The 12,982-nt window shown below is 41.9% G+C and overlaps 1 protein-coding gene across 1 annotated transcript; it reads left to right on the top strand.

Annotated features, from left to right (window-relative positions):
* The first annotated feature begins 234 nt into the window (after positions 1 to 234).
* Positions 235 to 12,587, top strand: LOC115678044 (xanthine dehydrogenase 1-like). The gene is made up of 12 exons (XM_056312929.1): positions 235 to 338; positions 4,726 to 6,237; positions 7,120 to 7,359; positions 7,560 to 7,874; positions 8,302 to 8,541; positions 8,843 to 9,127; positions 9,222 to 9,443; positions 9,724 to 9,885; positions 10,594 to 10,728; positions 11,380 to 11,616; positions 11,959 to 12,132; positions 12,288 to 12,587. Exons 1-12 carry the CDS (start codon positions 279 to 281, stop codon positions 12,528 to 12,530), a joined length of 3,825 nt encoding a protein of 1,274 aa, XP_056168904.1. The 5' UTR covers positions 235 to 278; the 3' UTR covers positions 12,531 to 12,587.
* Positions 12,588 to 12,982: the final 395 nt, after the last annotated feature.

Below are 12,982 nucleotides of genomic sequence, written 5' to 3'. Positions count from 1 at the left end.
TTTATTGAGATTTTTCCTTGTTATTATAGACATAGGTCTGACAGGGACGAAGCTCGGCTGTGGTGAAGGTGGTTGCGGGGCATGCACGGTGATGGTGTCTCATTACAATCATAGCATGAAGAAATGTAGGTGTGTGGCTCTCTCACCCTATCTCTCTCTCTCTCTCTCTGATGAGTTTAGAGTTCTGTCCGTACTCAAAATTACTGAGTCATTCGTCTACTTCTTACAGCCATTATGCCATCAATGCGTGCTTGGCTCCGTTATATGCTGTCGAGGGAATGCATGTGATCACAGTGGAGGGAATTGGAAATCGAGTGCATGGCCTGCACCCAGTTCAAGTAATTTATCCATCATTTTATTCTTTGTTTCGCACCAAGCATGCCGTTTTTCCTCTTTGCGCTATTGGTGTCTTGGTTGGTCTCATATGAAAGGAGATTCTATCCTAATATAGTCCTTTTCTGCTAGTATATGTCATTATTTTGGGGATCCACCGAGGATGAATAGACTAGTTTTGCTGCTCTCCTTATGATGAACTGTCCTTAAAAGTTATGAGAGGTCCAAATGCATTTCCAGGTGCTTCTCAATCTGTGGAATCTATTTTAAGGATCGGATATATCTTCTGAAGTGAGGGTTTGTCTCTGTGAGTCAACATAAAACCATTCATTGATAATTTCTTCAAAAAAATTACAGGAGAACTGATACAACATTTGTTGGCACTACTGTCGTCTTAAGTTACCAATCACTCAGTGGTGTTATGGCTAGATATGCAACCTAGAGGAGGGGTGAAACTAAGGCTCCGTTCGTTTGGTGGAAAATATTCTCCTTTTGGAAAATATTTTCCCAGAAGTCATTTTCCTGGAAAATGTTTTCCCGGAACATAATTTTCCGGTGTTCGGCGACCAATATGAAAAAGTTTCGGAAAATATTTTTCGCCGGCAACCGGCGGTGGCGGCCAGCGACCGACGGCGGCCAACGTCCGCATCCGGCGTCCGGCGGCGCGTCCGGCGGCGGCCCGGCGGCCGCAGCGGCGTCCGCGCGCGGCGTCCGGCGGCGGCCGGCGACCGCGGCGGCGCGCCTGGCGGCGGCCGGCGGCGGCGCCCGGCGGCGGCGGGCGCGACGGCGGCGGCGTCCGGCGCGGCGTCCGGCGGCGGCCGGCGACCGCGGCGGCGTCCGGCGGCGGCCGGCTACCGGGCGGCGGCCGGCGTCCGGCGGCGGCCGGCGACGGCGGCGGCCGGCGGCCGCGGCGGCCGGGCGACTGGCGGCGGCCGGGCGGTCCTGGCGGCGCGCCGGGCGACCGGCGGCGGCCGGCGTCTCGGCGGGCGCCGGCGAGCGGCGGCGGCCGGCGGCGGGCCGGGCGACAGGGCGGCGGCGTCCGGCGGCGGCCGGCGACCGGCGGCGGCGTCCGGGCGGCGGGCTGGCGACGGACGACCAACGTCCGGCGGCGGCGCGGCTGCGACCGGAACGGCGGCGGCCGGCGGCGACCTTAGTGAAGAAGAAGAAGAAGGGCCCGTTTGGCAACGTACCAAACAGTGAAAATTTCTGTTCTTTTGTTCCCAGAAATAGTTTGGGAACAGAAATGCGTTTGGTAAACTTTTTGTTCCCGGGCACATGTTTTCAAAAATTTGTGCCGAGGAACACTTTTGGAAGAGAAACAAGAAGTAAAAAAAAGTTGCTTCTTGTTTCTCGGCACAATTTTGAGAATCGATTTTTTTTCTTCTTTTTCTTTTTTTTCTTTTCTTATTTTTGTGTTGTTCTTCCCTGGGCTGGGCTGGCCGCTGGCAACCGGCCACAGTCCAGGGCCGGCGAGGGCGTCACGGCCCTCGCCGGCCGCCGGCGGAGGCGAGGGTCGCCCTCGCCGGTGAGGGCCGTGACGCCCTCGCCGGCCGCCGGCGGAGGTGAGGGTCGCCCTCGCCGGTGAGGGCCGTGACGCCCTCGCCGGCCCTGGGCTGTGGCCGGTCGCCGGCGACCGACCATGGCCAAAGAAGAAAATGGGTAGAAAGAAAAAAAAAATTAAACAATTCAAAATATTATTAAAATATTATTTGGGAACAGAAATTTTGTGTAGTTACCAAACGCATTTCTGTTTTTTTCTACTCTAGGAATAGAAATTTTGGTCAGTTTATCAAACGCCTTCAAATACTCAGAAATTATTTCCGGGCACAGAATAAAAAAAAAATCATTTCTGTTCAGAAATAGTTCCCGGGTACAGAATGGTATTCATGCGCACCCGAAGAAGCTCCGGAAAATGATTTCTGCTTTTGAAGAAGCGGAAGTCATTTTCCGTAGACTTAGGCTATTTTGTGAGGGGGGAAGGAAAATATTTTCCCACGGAAAACGTTTTCCGCCCCCCGAACACCGGAAAACCCGGAAAATATTTTCCGGGAGAATATTTTTCACCAAACGAACGGACCCTAAATTTGATAAATTTTTTCAGAATAAATAGAACCAAGGTGATATATGCAGGAACAGTTTGATATATACAAAGATAAGCTAATGACGTCAAGTGCAGTGCTTCTATCAAACAGTTAGAGAAAAATAAGTACAGAGATAAGAGATAGATGCATGCATCTATTATTGTGATTCCGCTTAGACCAAGATTTGCCCATACTTGATTTCCCCCGTAATTTGTTGCTTCCTTGAGATGATCATGATTTTCTTTCCATTTCTGTTGCATTTTTCCTCCTTTTGCTTTTCATTTCTTTCTTTTACTCCCCTTGTCACCATGACAGTTTTGCAAATAGCTTTCATCGAGTTCTAAAACTTTTCTCCATTTACCAACTTGTCCGTTGCTTCTATCACAGATTTCTGCCTCTATCACATCTCCTACCAGTGCATTTATCGCAACTTCCGCATATATTCAACAAACTTCCTTCGATTTGCATATCAAACTTGCCAATATTATAATTCGTACTCCATTGATTTAAATATGATCCTTCTCGGTCTTTGCTTGAGATTTTACTTAGATTACATCATGATCTACGTAGATTTACAATCATGTTTCCTTTGTACAATTGCCTGCACCAAACTCATTTCCATTTTGGTATCCATGCGTTTGTATCCTAACCTTTACGTTAGAAGCAAAATAAGGAATACTTCATAGAAGTCCAAGGATTCTTTCCCAACTCATCGTAATAGAGCAGTTAAAGATATGCATAACCAAATGAAATTCCCTTCTTAAAAAGTACTCTCACTTTGCAGCGCATGACAAAATTAGAGAGAATATAAGAACCTTGATTAACAGTCTAATCATATTTCTTTCCTAAACAAGATATCAATCATTCTCTTTAATTTAATTCCGCTTCATAGGGACCGACCAAGTCACCAAACTATATCAGACTTTTATTACTAAAAAGATATTACGGCATGACCAACCATGTGAAATTATAGAACACGTCATATAAAGTCTGAATTAAACAAAGCACAACATGGTGATATAAATTGTCAAGCACAATGAGAATTTGTATATAGTTAAAGTACACAATCAAAGCGAATTGAAAATTTAAAAACATACATTTCCTTACATAATTCTCTCTTTTTTTTATTTCCTACAAGAAGAGCAATCTCATCTTTTCTTTGGTCCATTTTCGTTAGAGGAAGCATCCAAACTCCAATTGATTATCTTGGATTTCTTCCAATCAAGTGGACATTCTTGCTCATAGTGATTAGATTCACCACAGTTCGAGCCAATCGATCTAACAAATTGCTTTATAAAATGAATTTTGTAAAACTGTTTTGAAGGTCTATGCCTTAATCTCTCCTTGACCTTCGGGAAATCATTTTTTTTATCTCACTTTTCTTTTCAAAACCAAGACCATATTTGTTATAATAAGGAATTTGGATGGAAAGAGCATGCTCTAGCGTTCTCGATCCAAAAGAGAATTTCTCGCAAACATTGAAAAATTCTTCCTTACAGGAATCATTTTCATTTTGCAAAACATCCTCATCTACCTTGATAACGGAAATTTCATTTTCCAACTCGTCAATCTTTTCTTCTTTCAAAATATTCCGCTGTTTTAATTTAGAAACCTCCTTTTTAAAATTTAATATTTTCTTAAGAATATTCATTTTCAACACACAATTCACTAAACACATCTTCACCATTGATAGAGCAGTGCACTCCGTCTTTAGACGATATTGTGAAGACATTATCTGCATATTGACTCGTGCATTTCTCACTTGGTTTACTCAGCCATTAAATGTATGAGTAGCCTTTGATTATTTTGTCAAATTTAAAACATCATGGAGGATTTTCCCAATAAGTTGCGGGTCTTTCATTTAGTGAAAGATATAGTAGGGCATTCTCCTGATGACTTTGTTGTGTGATTGAACAAGGATGCTGGTTCCTAAGTTCTCAATGAAAGTGAAACCTCCTTGAAAATGGGAAAAAATCTGGAAATGACAGAAGGTACTACACAAATTGTCATTCGTTGTTACTAGTCATGCTTGATGAACTAGTTGGTCATATACCACACACCGTTCCCAATGAGTCTGCACCTATCCTCCATTATTCATTTTATTAGGACATCGCAATTGGCAAAGCATCGGTTTTACTGTTAAGTAGGATATGGATTGTCATGTGAGTAGAATCCTTAATCATTCTTTGTACCTTGTGGACACTCAACCTTATTTGCATAGATCTTGTTTTAGCTTGTTTTCTCCAGCTATTTGCCTAAGGGAAGTCTGGCTATGGATGTTTGAAAAGCTGCTTTTCATACTGGTCCCCAGGAATCACTTGCACGTGCTCATGGTTCACAGTGTGGATTTTGCACGCCTGGGTTTGTCATGTCTATGTACGCTCTTCTGAGGTCAAGTCAAAGCCCACCCTCTGAGGATCAGATTGACGAATGCCTTTCAGGAAATTTGTGTCGATGTACAGGCTACAGACCGATTCTTGATGCTTTTCGTGTTTTCGCTAAAACAGATGATAGCTTATATGGTCCTCAGCCGTCTTCATCATCTGTTGAAGAAAGCAACTTTGTCTGCCCTTCAACTGGTAAACCTTGTTCATGCCGATCAGGAAGTCTAGTTGACTCAGAAACAACCAGAGAATGTATACCTCGTGGACAAAAATACGAAGCAATCTCCTACAGTGAGGTTGACGGTAATCTGTTTACAGACAGGGAGCTAATATTTCCTCCTGAGTTGTTATTGAGGAAGATATCTTATTTGAGTTTGAGTGGCTCTAATGGTCTCAAGTGGTACAGACCCTTGCGACTTAAACAGGTGTTGGAGTTAAAATCAAGATATCCAGATGCCAAGCTGCTAGTTGGTAATACTGAGGTTGGGATTGAGATGAGGCTGAAGAGAATGCATTACCCAGTTCTGATATCTACTGTGCATGTTCCTGAATTAAATGTGCTGAATGTGAAGGATGATGGAGTGGAGATCGGTACTGCAGTAAGATTGTCCGATCTTTTCACTGTTTTCAGAAAGGTTGTGACAGTAAGAGCTTATCATGAAACCTCAACATGTAAAGCTTTTATTGAACAGCTCAAATGGTTTGCTGGGACACAAATAAAAAATGTTGCTTCAGTTGGTGGAAACATATGTACTGCTAGTCCAATATCAGACTTGAACCCTCTATGGATGGCTTCTAGAGCGAAATTTCGAGTTATTGATGTCAAAGGAAGCATTAGAATTGTTTCAGCCGAGAATTTCTTTCTAGGTTATCGGAAGGTGGACCTTGCAAGTGGAGAGATTCTGCTCTCAGTGTTTTTGCCATGGAGCAGAAGGTTGGAGTATGTAAAAGAGTTTAAGCAAGCCCACAGGAGGGATGATGATATTGCTATTGTAAATGCTGGAATGCGTGTTTTTCTTGAGAAAAAAGATGATCATCTGGTTGTTGCAGATGCCTCAATTGTTTATGGTGGAGTGGCTCCCTTATCTATTGCTGCAAGGCAAACGAAGGAGTACTTGATTGGAAAGACTTGGAATCAGGAGCTTTTGCAAGGAGCTTTGAAAGTTTTGAGGAGTGACATAATTATCAAGGAAGATGCTCCTGGTGGGATGGTTGAGTTTCGAAGGTCTCTAACACTTAGTTTCTTTTTTAAGTTTTTCCTTGGGGTTTCTCAGGAGTTGGATGAGATGAGAATTATCAATGAAGAGATACCATTGTCGCAGTTATCGGCCATAAAGCCAATTGAAAGACCATCTGTTATTGGACGTCAGGATTACGAAATTGTAAAGCATGGGACTGCCGTGGGATCTCCTGAGGTCCACCTTTCCGCACGGCTACAGGTATCTGTACTACGTCTAGGAATCTAACGCAGTGAGACTCTTGCATCTTTTGCATGGGTGCCAATGCATATTTTCATTTACATCATGGAACTTAATGCTACTCTCCTCAAAATCAATTTTAGTTTTCATGATTTCCATCAAATCAAGCATTCGGTTGCACCTTTCTTTCATCCGATACTATGAATTTGTGGTCTACAAACATGTTTTAATAAAGATATGCACACGCAAGAATGCATGAAATGGCTGCATTTGTCTCACAAAATTGGGGTCATAAACTTTAGACATCTATTTGGCTTCGACAAATCTATATAAAGCCAGAAGGTTCATTTAGTCTTCTTCGCTTCCCATATTGATGTGACCAATTTTAAGCAGTAACAGATCACCTGACTACAATTCCTGATGCTTGTTCAACTCAAAATTCCAACTATTTTTTGTTTACTTCACATGAGTATATCACCAGATAATATTTAAGTCAGCTCATGAAGGATGGCCAAATTCTGATTTCAGGGGATACCTGTTTTGCATTCTTCTATGAATATCTGTAACTCTTCCTTATTTCCTTTTTCTATTTCCTTCTTTGCAATTATGTTTTGTTTTCGAGGCATGACATCTTTGTTTCTTGATTTTGTGAATTTATCCTGCTGCAAATTCTCTGATTTATTTAGTACGCTAATATTGCACAAAGTCCTGACTGATGTGCCTAAAAACTATTGTGTCAATTGGTTATTGAGCGGGCAGAGGTTTTTCATCTTACCTTTTATATTGATGTGCGGTGAAGATATCACTGTGATGTGATCTGTAAATTTTGATTTCCTATCAGTTGCTTTTTTCCATATGCTGAGAATAACTGTTTCACACTCTTATCTGTTATTATTTCTTCAGGTTACAGGTGAGGCACACTATGCTGATGACACACCCTTGCCACCTAACGGCCTGAATGCTGCATTAGTGCTAAGCAGAAAACCTCATGCCCGTATAATTTCAGTAGATGCTTCAGGAGCAAAATCTTCTCCTGGATTTGCTGGCATATTTCTTGCAAAAGACGTCCCAGGAAAAAACAAGATCGGTGTTATTTATGATGAGGAGCTATATGCTTCAGAATTTGTCACTTGCGTTGGCCAGGTATATCATAGCAGTTAGTCCTTGTATGTTTTACAAGTGCTTTGGACTCCTCTGAACAAATTGAACTTATAACTTAAACTGGGACCCTCATATTGAAAATCTAAGAGTCAACCACTAGACAAGGAAATGTTTTTACAGTTTTTTACTCTTCCTTACTCCTTTGCATGTTAAGTCTTCTTATTTCCATAAATTTGTCACAGGTTATTGGGGTAGTTGTTGCTGATACACAAGAGAATGCGAAACTAGCGGCAAGAAAGGTTCACGTTGAGTATGAAGAACTTCCAGCTATTTTTTCAATAGAAGATGCCATCAAAGCTAAGAGTTTTCATCCTAACACAGAGAAGTTATTGGGAAAAGGTGATGTGGATCTCTGCTTTCAGTCAGGCGAATGTTGCAAAGTTATAAAGGGGGAGGTTCAAGTGGGAGGTCAGGAACATTTTTACTTGGAGCCACAGAGCACCTTGATATGGACAGTGGATGGTGGAAATGAAGTCCATATGATTTCCTCCACTCAAGTGAGTGAGGCCTTTGACCAACATTCGTATCTACTCTTTATATTGAATTGTCTGCAGTCAGATTGAGTTGCCAAGTGTGAATAGCACAACTTGCTTGATAACTGAAGTCAGTTGTGGTGGGTTGCTGTGGGATTAGATTTAGCCAGATCCATAGTGTGGCAGTTTGTAATGAAACTAGAAAGAAGTATTTGGACGCTAGATTCTTTATTCGCTGAACTTGTATATATATCAGTCTATCTTGTGATATGATTAGGGTTTTGGACGGAATTGTTGCTTTGAACTCAGTTGCTAAGTTTGAGTATATTTCGTACCTGTTTTGAGAGATTTATATGTATGTCCTAATTACCCTTTGTTCTTTTGTAAACGGAAAATTGATTCCAAGACTTGACTTTGTAAATAGTACCATGATAGTATTCTTCCTCTGCAGCACCCTCAGAGGAACCAGATGTATGTTTCCGACGTGCTCGGTCTGCCAATGTCAAAAGTCGTCTGTAGAACTAAGCGACTTGGTGGTGGATTTGGAGGAAAAGAAACAAGGGCAGGGACCTTTTCTGCTGCAGCTTCTGTCCCATCATATCTCTTAAATAGACCAGTGAAACTCACATTAGATAGGGATGTAGACATGATGATAACCGGGCAGCGCCATAGCTTCCTCGGAAAATATAAGGTGACATGTTACTACTTAGCTTGTTTTTTGTTTCCATTTCTGCAAAATGTAGTTAGTTTCTTCCACTTGATTCAGTTGCTGTTGAATTCGACTATTAATAGCGGAACTCTATTTTCTTCCCTTTTTATGCTTCAAAGATCAGCATTAAATAGTATAGAAACCGTTCAACAGGTAAAGTTGTTTTTACATTCTGAATCTGGATATTAGTGCCGTGGCTTGTGGCATTACAGCATGTTGAGTGTGCTTAGGGAAAATATATCCCTGCGCCCAGCACGGTGACGAGTTAAATTACTTGATACAGGTAGGATTTACGAAGGAGGGAAAGATGCTGGCACTAGATCTCGAACTTTACAATAATGCTGGGAATTCTGTGGATCTGTCTCTCGCTGTCCTTGAGCATGCCATGATTCATTCGGATAATGTGTATGAGATACCAAATATAAGGATTAAGGGAAGGGTTTGCTTCACTAATCTGCCTAGTAACACAGCATTTCGAGGTTTCGGCGGTCCACAGGGTATGCTTATAGCTGAAAACTGGATCCAGAGGATAGCGGTGGAGCTTAAGAAGAGCCCTGAAGAGATGAGGGTAATTTATACCGTTGTTCCTCAATTTACTCATTTCCTGGTTATTTTCTCTAAGCTTTCTTTTTAATTACTCTCAAATTGAATTTCCCCTATAGGAAATTAACTTTCAAGGTGATGGATCGTTAACGCACTATGGACAACGACTTCAGCACTGTACGCTAGAACCTCTCTGGAATGCACTGAAAGAGTCTTGCAACTTTTCGAAAGCTCGTGAAGAAGCTGACCAATTCAATCGTCAAAATCGATGGAAGAAGCGTGGAGTTGCCATGATTCCAGGAAAATTTGGCATGCCTTTCACGTTAAAATTTCTGAATCAGGTATTCAAATATTGGATATCTCAATGTTTTCTTCTTTCTTTTGAGCAGGTTATGGCAACTATTAGTGGTCTCGCCAAGATTTTCTACTTTTTATTTTTTCTGTTTGTGCGGTATGGGATAGCATATGCTCCTCTAGAACAATTTCCAGGTCACTTTATCATTACCTTGCTCATTGTTGTCTCTATGTCTTTTTCCTTGGGCAGTAAAAGAATTTGTTTCCACTCTTGATCTTGTTCTTTCTTCCTGTTGACTTTTATCGCAATTTCTTTTGTTTCTTTAGGCAGCTGCACTTGTTCATATTTATACAGATGGGACTGTTTTGGTCACACATGGTGGTGTGGAGATGGGTCAAGGTTTGCATACAAAAGTTGCCCAAGTTGCTGCGTCTTCCTTCAACATTCCTCTCTCTTCCGTCTTCGTATCAGAAACCAGTACTGACAAGGTAGTAATGCAGCTTAAGAAATAAGCGAAAGAATATCATTATGATGTTCAGGAAGCCAAATGTCAATATTCTTGCTGGACCTTGTGTGAACCCTAGCCTTAGACACCATAAAGCTCTCTCTCTCTCTCTCTCTCTCTCTCTCTCCCTCTGAGGAAGAGGGGCGAGGTGTGTTGCGAAGTTAATCTTACTGTTAGACATGTCGCTCAAATCATTGCTCCAGTACTGGATGAAGCCTTCTCCACTGGGCAAGATCATGGTCGCATATTTGCCCTTCGAGTCCCCAACAATTATCTCAAAATAATAATGATAATGTTTATCAATTGAAGGTCCAACTGATCACCATGTCTGTATCGTAAATATGCAGGAACAACAAATACTCCAGCTAAAGTAACAAGAATTAGACCTAAGACAAATCCAAATAGAAAAACTTTTGACAGCCAATTTTCAGAAACAAATTCGAGGAAATATTCTATTATTCCTTTTGGAGTAAGGATATTTAATTCATTGATGCTTGCTTTTTAGGAGAATTTTGGACTTAAATTGTGCAGCTCATTACATAAGATACTTTGTCTAGTAGATATGAGTACAGGTCACTGTTAGTAAATTCATCCATGCCACTATTCCTAGATAATTTTTTCAACAATAGTCCTTCCAACAGTATATTCTGCAATGCCTTGTTGTAATCTAGTATTAATCTTTGTGATATAGGTTCCCAATGCATCACCGACAGCCGCATCTGCAAGTTCTGATCTGTATGGTGCTGCAGTTTTGAATGCATGTGAGCAGTTAAAGGCACGCATGGCGCCAATCGCTTCACAGAAGAATTTCAGTTCTTTTGCTGAGGTATATTCATTGTGCCGAGATTATCATGTGAAAATCATATTAACATGTACAAGTGCCGAACTTAATATGTAAGAACTCCTCTATATAAGTTTCTTAACCACTATAGTTTGACTCAATCTGCTATTTCACTTTATTATTTGGTCTGAATCACAAGTTTGAATAGACTTGATGCCGCTAAAAGCTGTTTGCTTATTAGATTCTGCATGTCTTTGTCCACTTAAGCTTTTCCAATATTTTACTGAGTAATTTGTTCAAAATTACGTAAAGCTACCCTGATCATAGCTCCTAAGTAATATTCTTTAAGAAATCGAGTCTTGTATTATATACAATGGAGGAAGCCGAATACTGCTGCACTTGAGATTTCATGCATTGGGCTTTTCATCCCAGCATCTGGTACTGCTAGTGAATGCCTGTCCAGCATAGCCTCTTGGGCCACTTCATCACCACCATGATGACATTTACCTGTGAACTTGGGACTGCATAAAGCAGAGTTCAAGTTATTGATGGACTTACTCTCTGAATCTTAATGAAGCTTAGGTACCACTAAGGGTTTTACCAAGAGCTTTTCACGCCTAATAATTCAGATGATGTTCATTATGAATGTTGAGGATCTTATATGCCTTATTAAACTTTTCTCTTTGTTTTTTCCAGCTGGCTGTTGCATGCTATCTAGAGAGGATAGATCTGTCTGCTCACGGATTTCACATCGTACCTGAGGTAGGATTTGACTGGAACACTGGAAAGGGAACTCTTTTTACTTACTACACGTACGGTGCTGCATTCGCTGAGGTAGAAATCGACACTTTGACTGGAGATTTTCAAACGAGAGATGCAAACATCTTCTTAGATCTCGGATATTCCCTGAACCCGGCCATTGATGTTGGACAGGTACTTGCATTTGGAGCTTTTACTTGCAATTGATAGAACTAAAACATACGATAGATATGCTGTAGGTAAGCCTTGGGAGGAGATTAAATCCAACTTTTTAGCATGAACTCCGTGTTGGTTACCATTTCCTATCGTTAGAGATGGATTCTAGACTTCAACAGAAACCTAGTCCATGCAAATTTTTTGCTACTCTCATGCTTTACTTTGCTTTAGTGAAGAGGAAGGGAGTGTGAGTTGAGGGAGAAGGTTTCCTTGTGGTTGGATTGATGAAGGAAACTATGCTGCTTAGGCCATAACACGTGCATTACTGCAGAAATGACCTCAAATCTCTCTTTTCTGCAGATTGAAGGAGCGTTTATGCAAGGTCTGGGTTGGGTAGCGCTAGAAGAAATAAAGAGGGGCGATGCCGCTCATAAGTGGATCCCGCCCGGATGCTTATACACGTGCGGACCTGGAAGCTATAAGCTTCCATCTGTAAATGATGTACCTCTGAAATTCAGTGTCTCGCTTCTGAAGGTATGACTTCGATACCGACACAAGTTATACTTCGATCTGCGTTAGGACACCAACTCGGCACTTACTCCGTCTGCTTTCTATTAGAGATATTATCCCATGCCTTGATGTGATCGCATATAGGTTGACTGGGAACATGAGTTTTCTGTTCTGAACAGGGTCATCCCAACGTGAAGGCCATTCATTCATCCAAAGCCGTCGGCGAGCCTCCATTTTTCCTAGCCTCATCCGTCTTCTTGGCCATCAAAGATGCCATCATTGCTGCAAGAGCCGATGCGGGGATCACCGATTGGTTTCCTCTGGACAACCCGGCAACGCCTGAACGTATCCGAATGGCGTGCTTGGACGAACTCACGGCACCACTCATCGGCTCTGATTTCCGTCCCAAGCTTAGCATCTGATGATGCTAATTGGCCTCTTTGTGGCTTACCGTACACATGGACCCAACAGCACATTCTTAAATCCCTGCATCATTCGCTATAATTTACCTGAGTGAAAGACTTTTTTATGTGAACATGGAATGCGCCGTATCTAAACTAAAGACTCTGTTTTTCTCGAATTACCCTATGTGGTATTCAAATTGACCATTTCAAGATGCATGGGCCTGGGTTTTCATCTAGAGGCTAGTGGGATCCCATCGCCCCATTGTTAGTACTTGGTAAGAAATGGGAGGTAATATTTTTAATGTCAAAGGCTAGTTGGCAGCTCAATGCCCGTTAAAGAACTATGCTCATTGCTTGAACCCAATCACTATATGAACTGATTGTTCGGGAAGCCAAACTTCCATATCTGCATCACAAGTGTCAGCTTAATGCAATAACTTTGAGCCTTTCTGATCACATTCATCTTGTTG

The sequence above is a fragment of the Syzygium oleosum genome, unplaced genomic scaffold, assembly GCF_021117445.2.
Source record: "Syzygium oleosum isolate NSW1041296 unplaced genomic scaffold, Sole_v2.1 Sole_v2.07, whole genome shotgun sequence".
In the NCBI taxonomy this organism is placed as follows: domain Eukaryota; kingdom Viridiplantae; phylum Streptophyta; class Magnoliopsida; order Myrtales; family Myrtaceae; genus Syzygium; species Syzygium oleosum.
Note: the sequence above shows the minus strand (reverse complement) of the source record. Positions and strands in the feature narration are given on the sequence as shown.

Coding starts and splice junctions, on each gene's coding strand:
- LOC115678044 (XM_056312929.1), top strand. CDS start 279: ATGCATGTGATCACAGTGGAGGGAATTGGAAATCGAGTGCATGGCCTG. Junction 9,444..9,723: donor CGTTAAAATTTCTGAATCAG/GTATTCAAATAT, acceptor TTGTTTCTTTAG/GCAGCTGCACTTGTTCATAT. Junction 10,729..11,379: donor ATTTCAGTTCTTTTGCTGAG/GTATATTCATTG, acceptor TGTTTTTTCCAG/CTGGCTGTTGCATGCTATCT.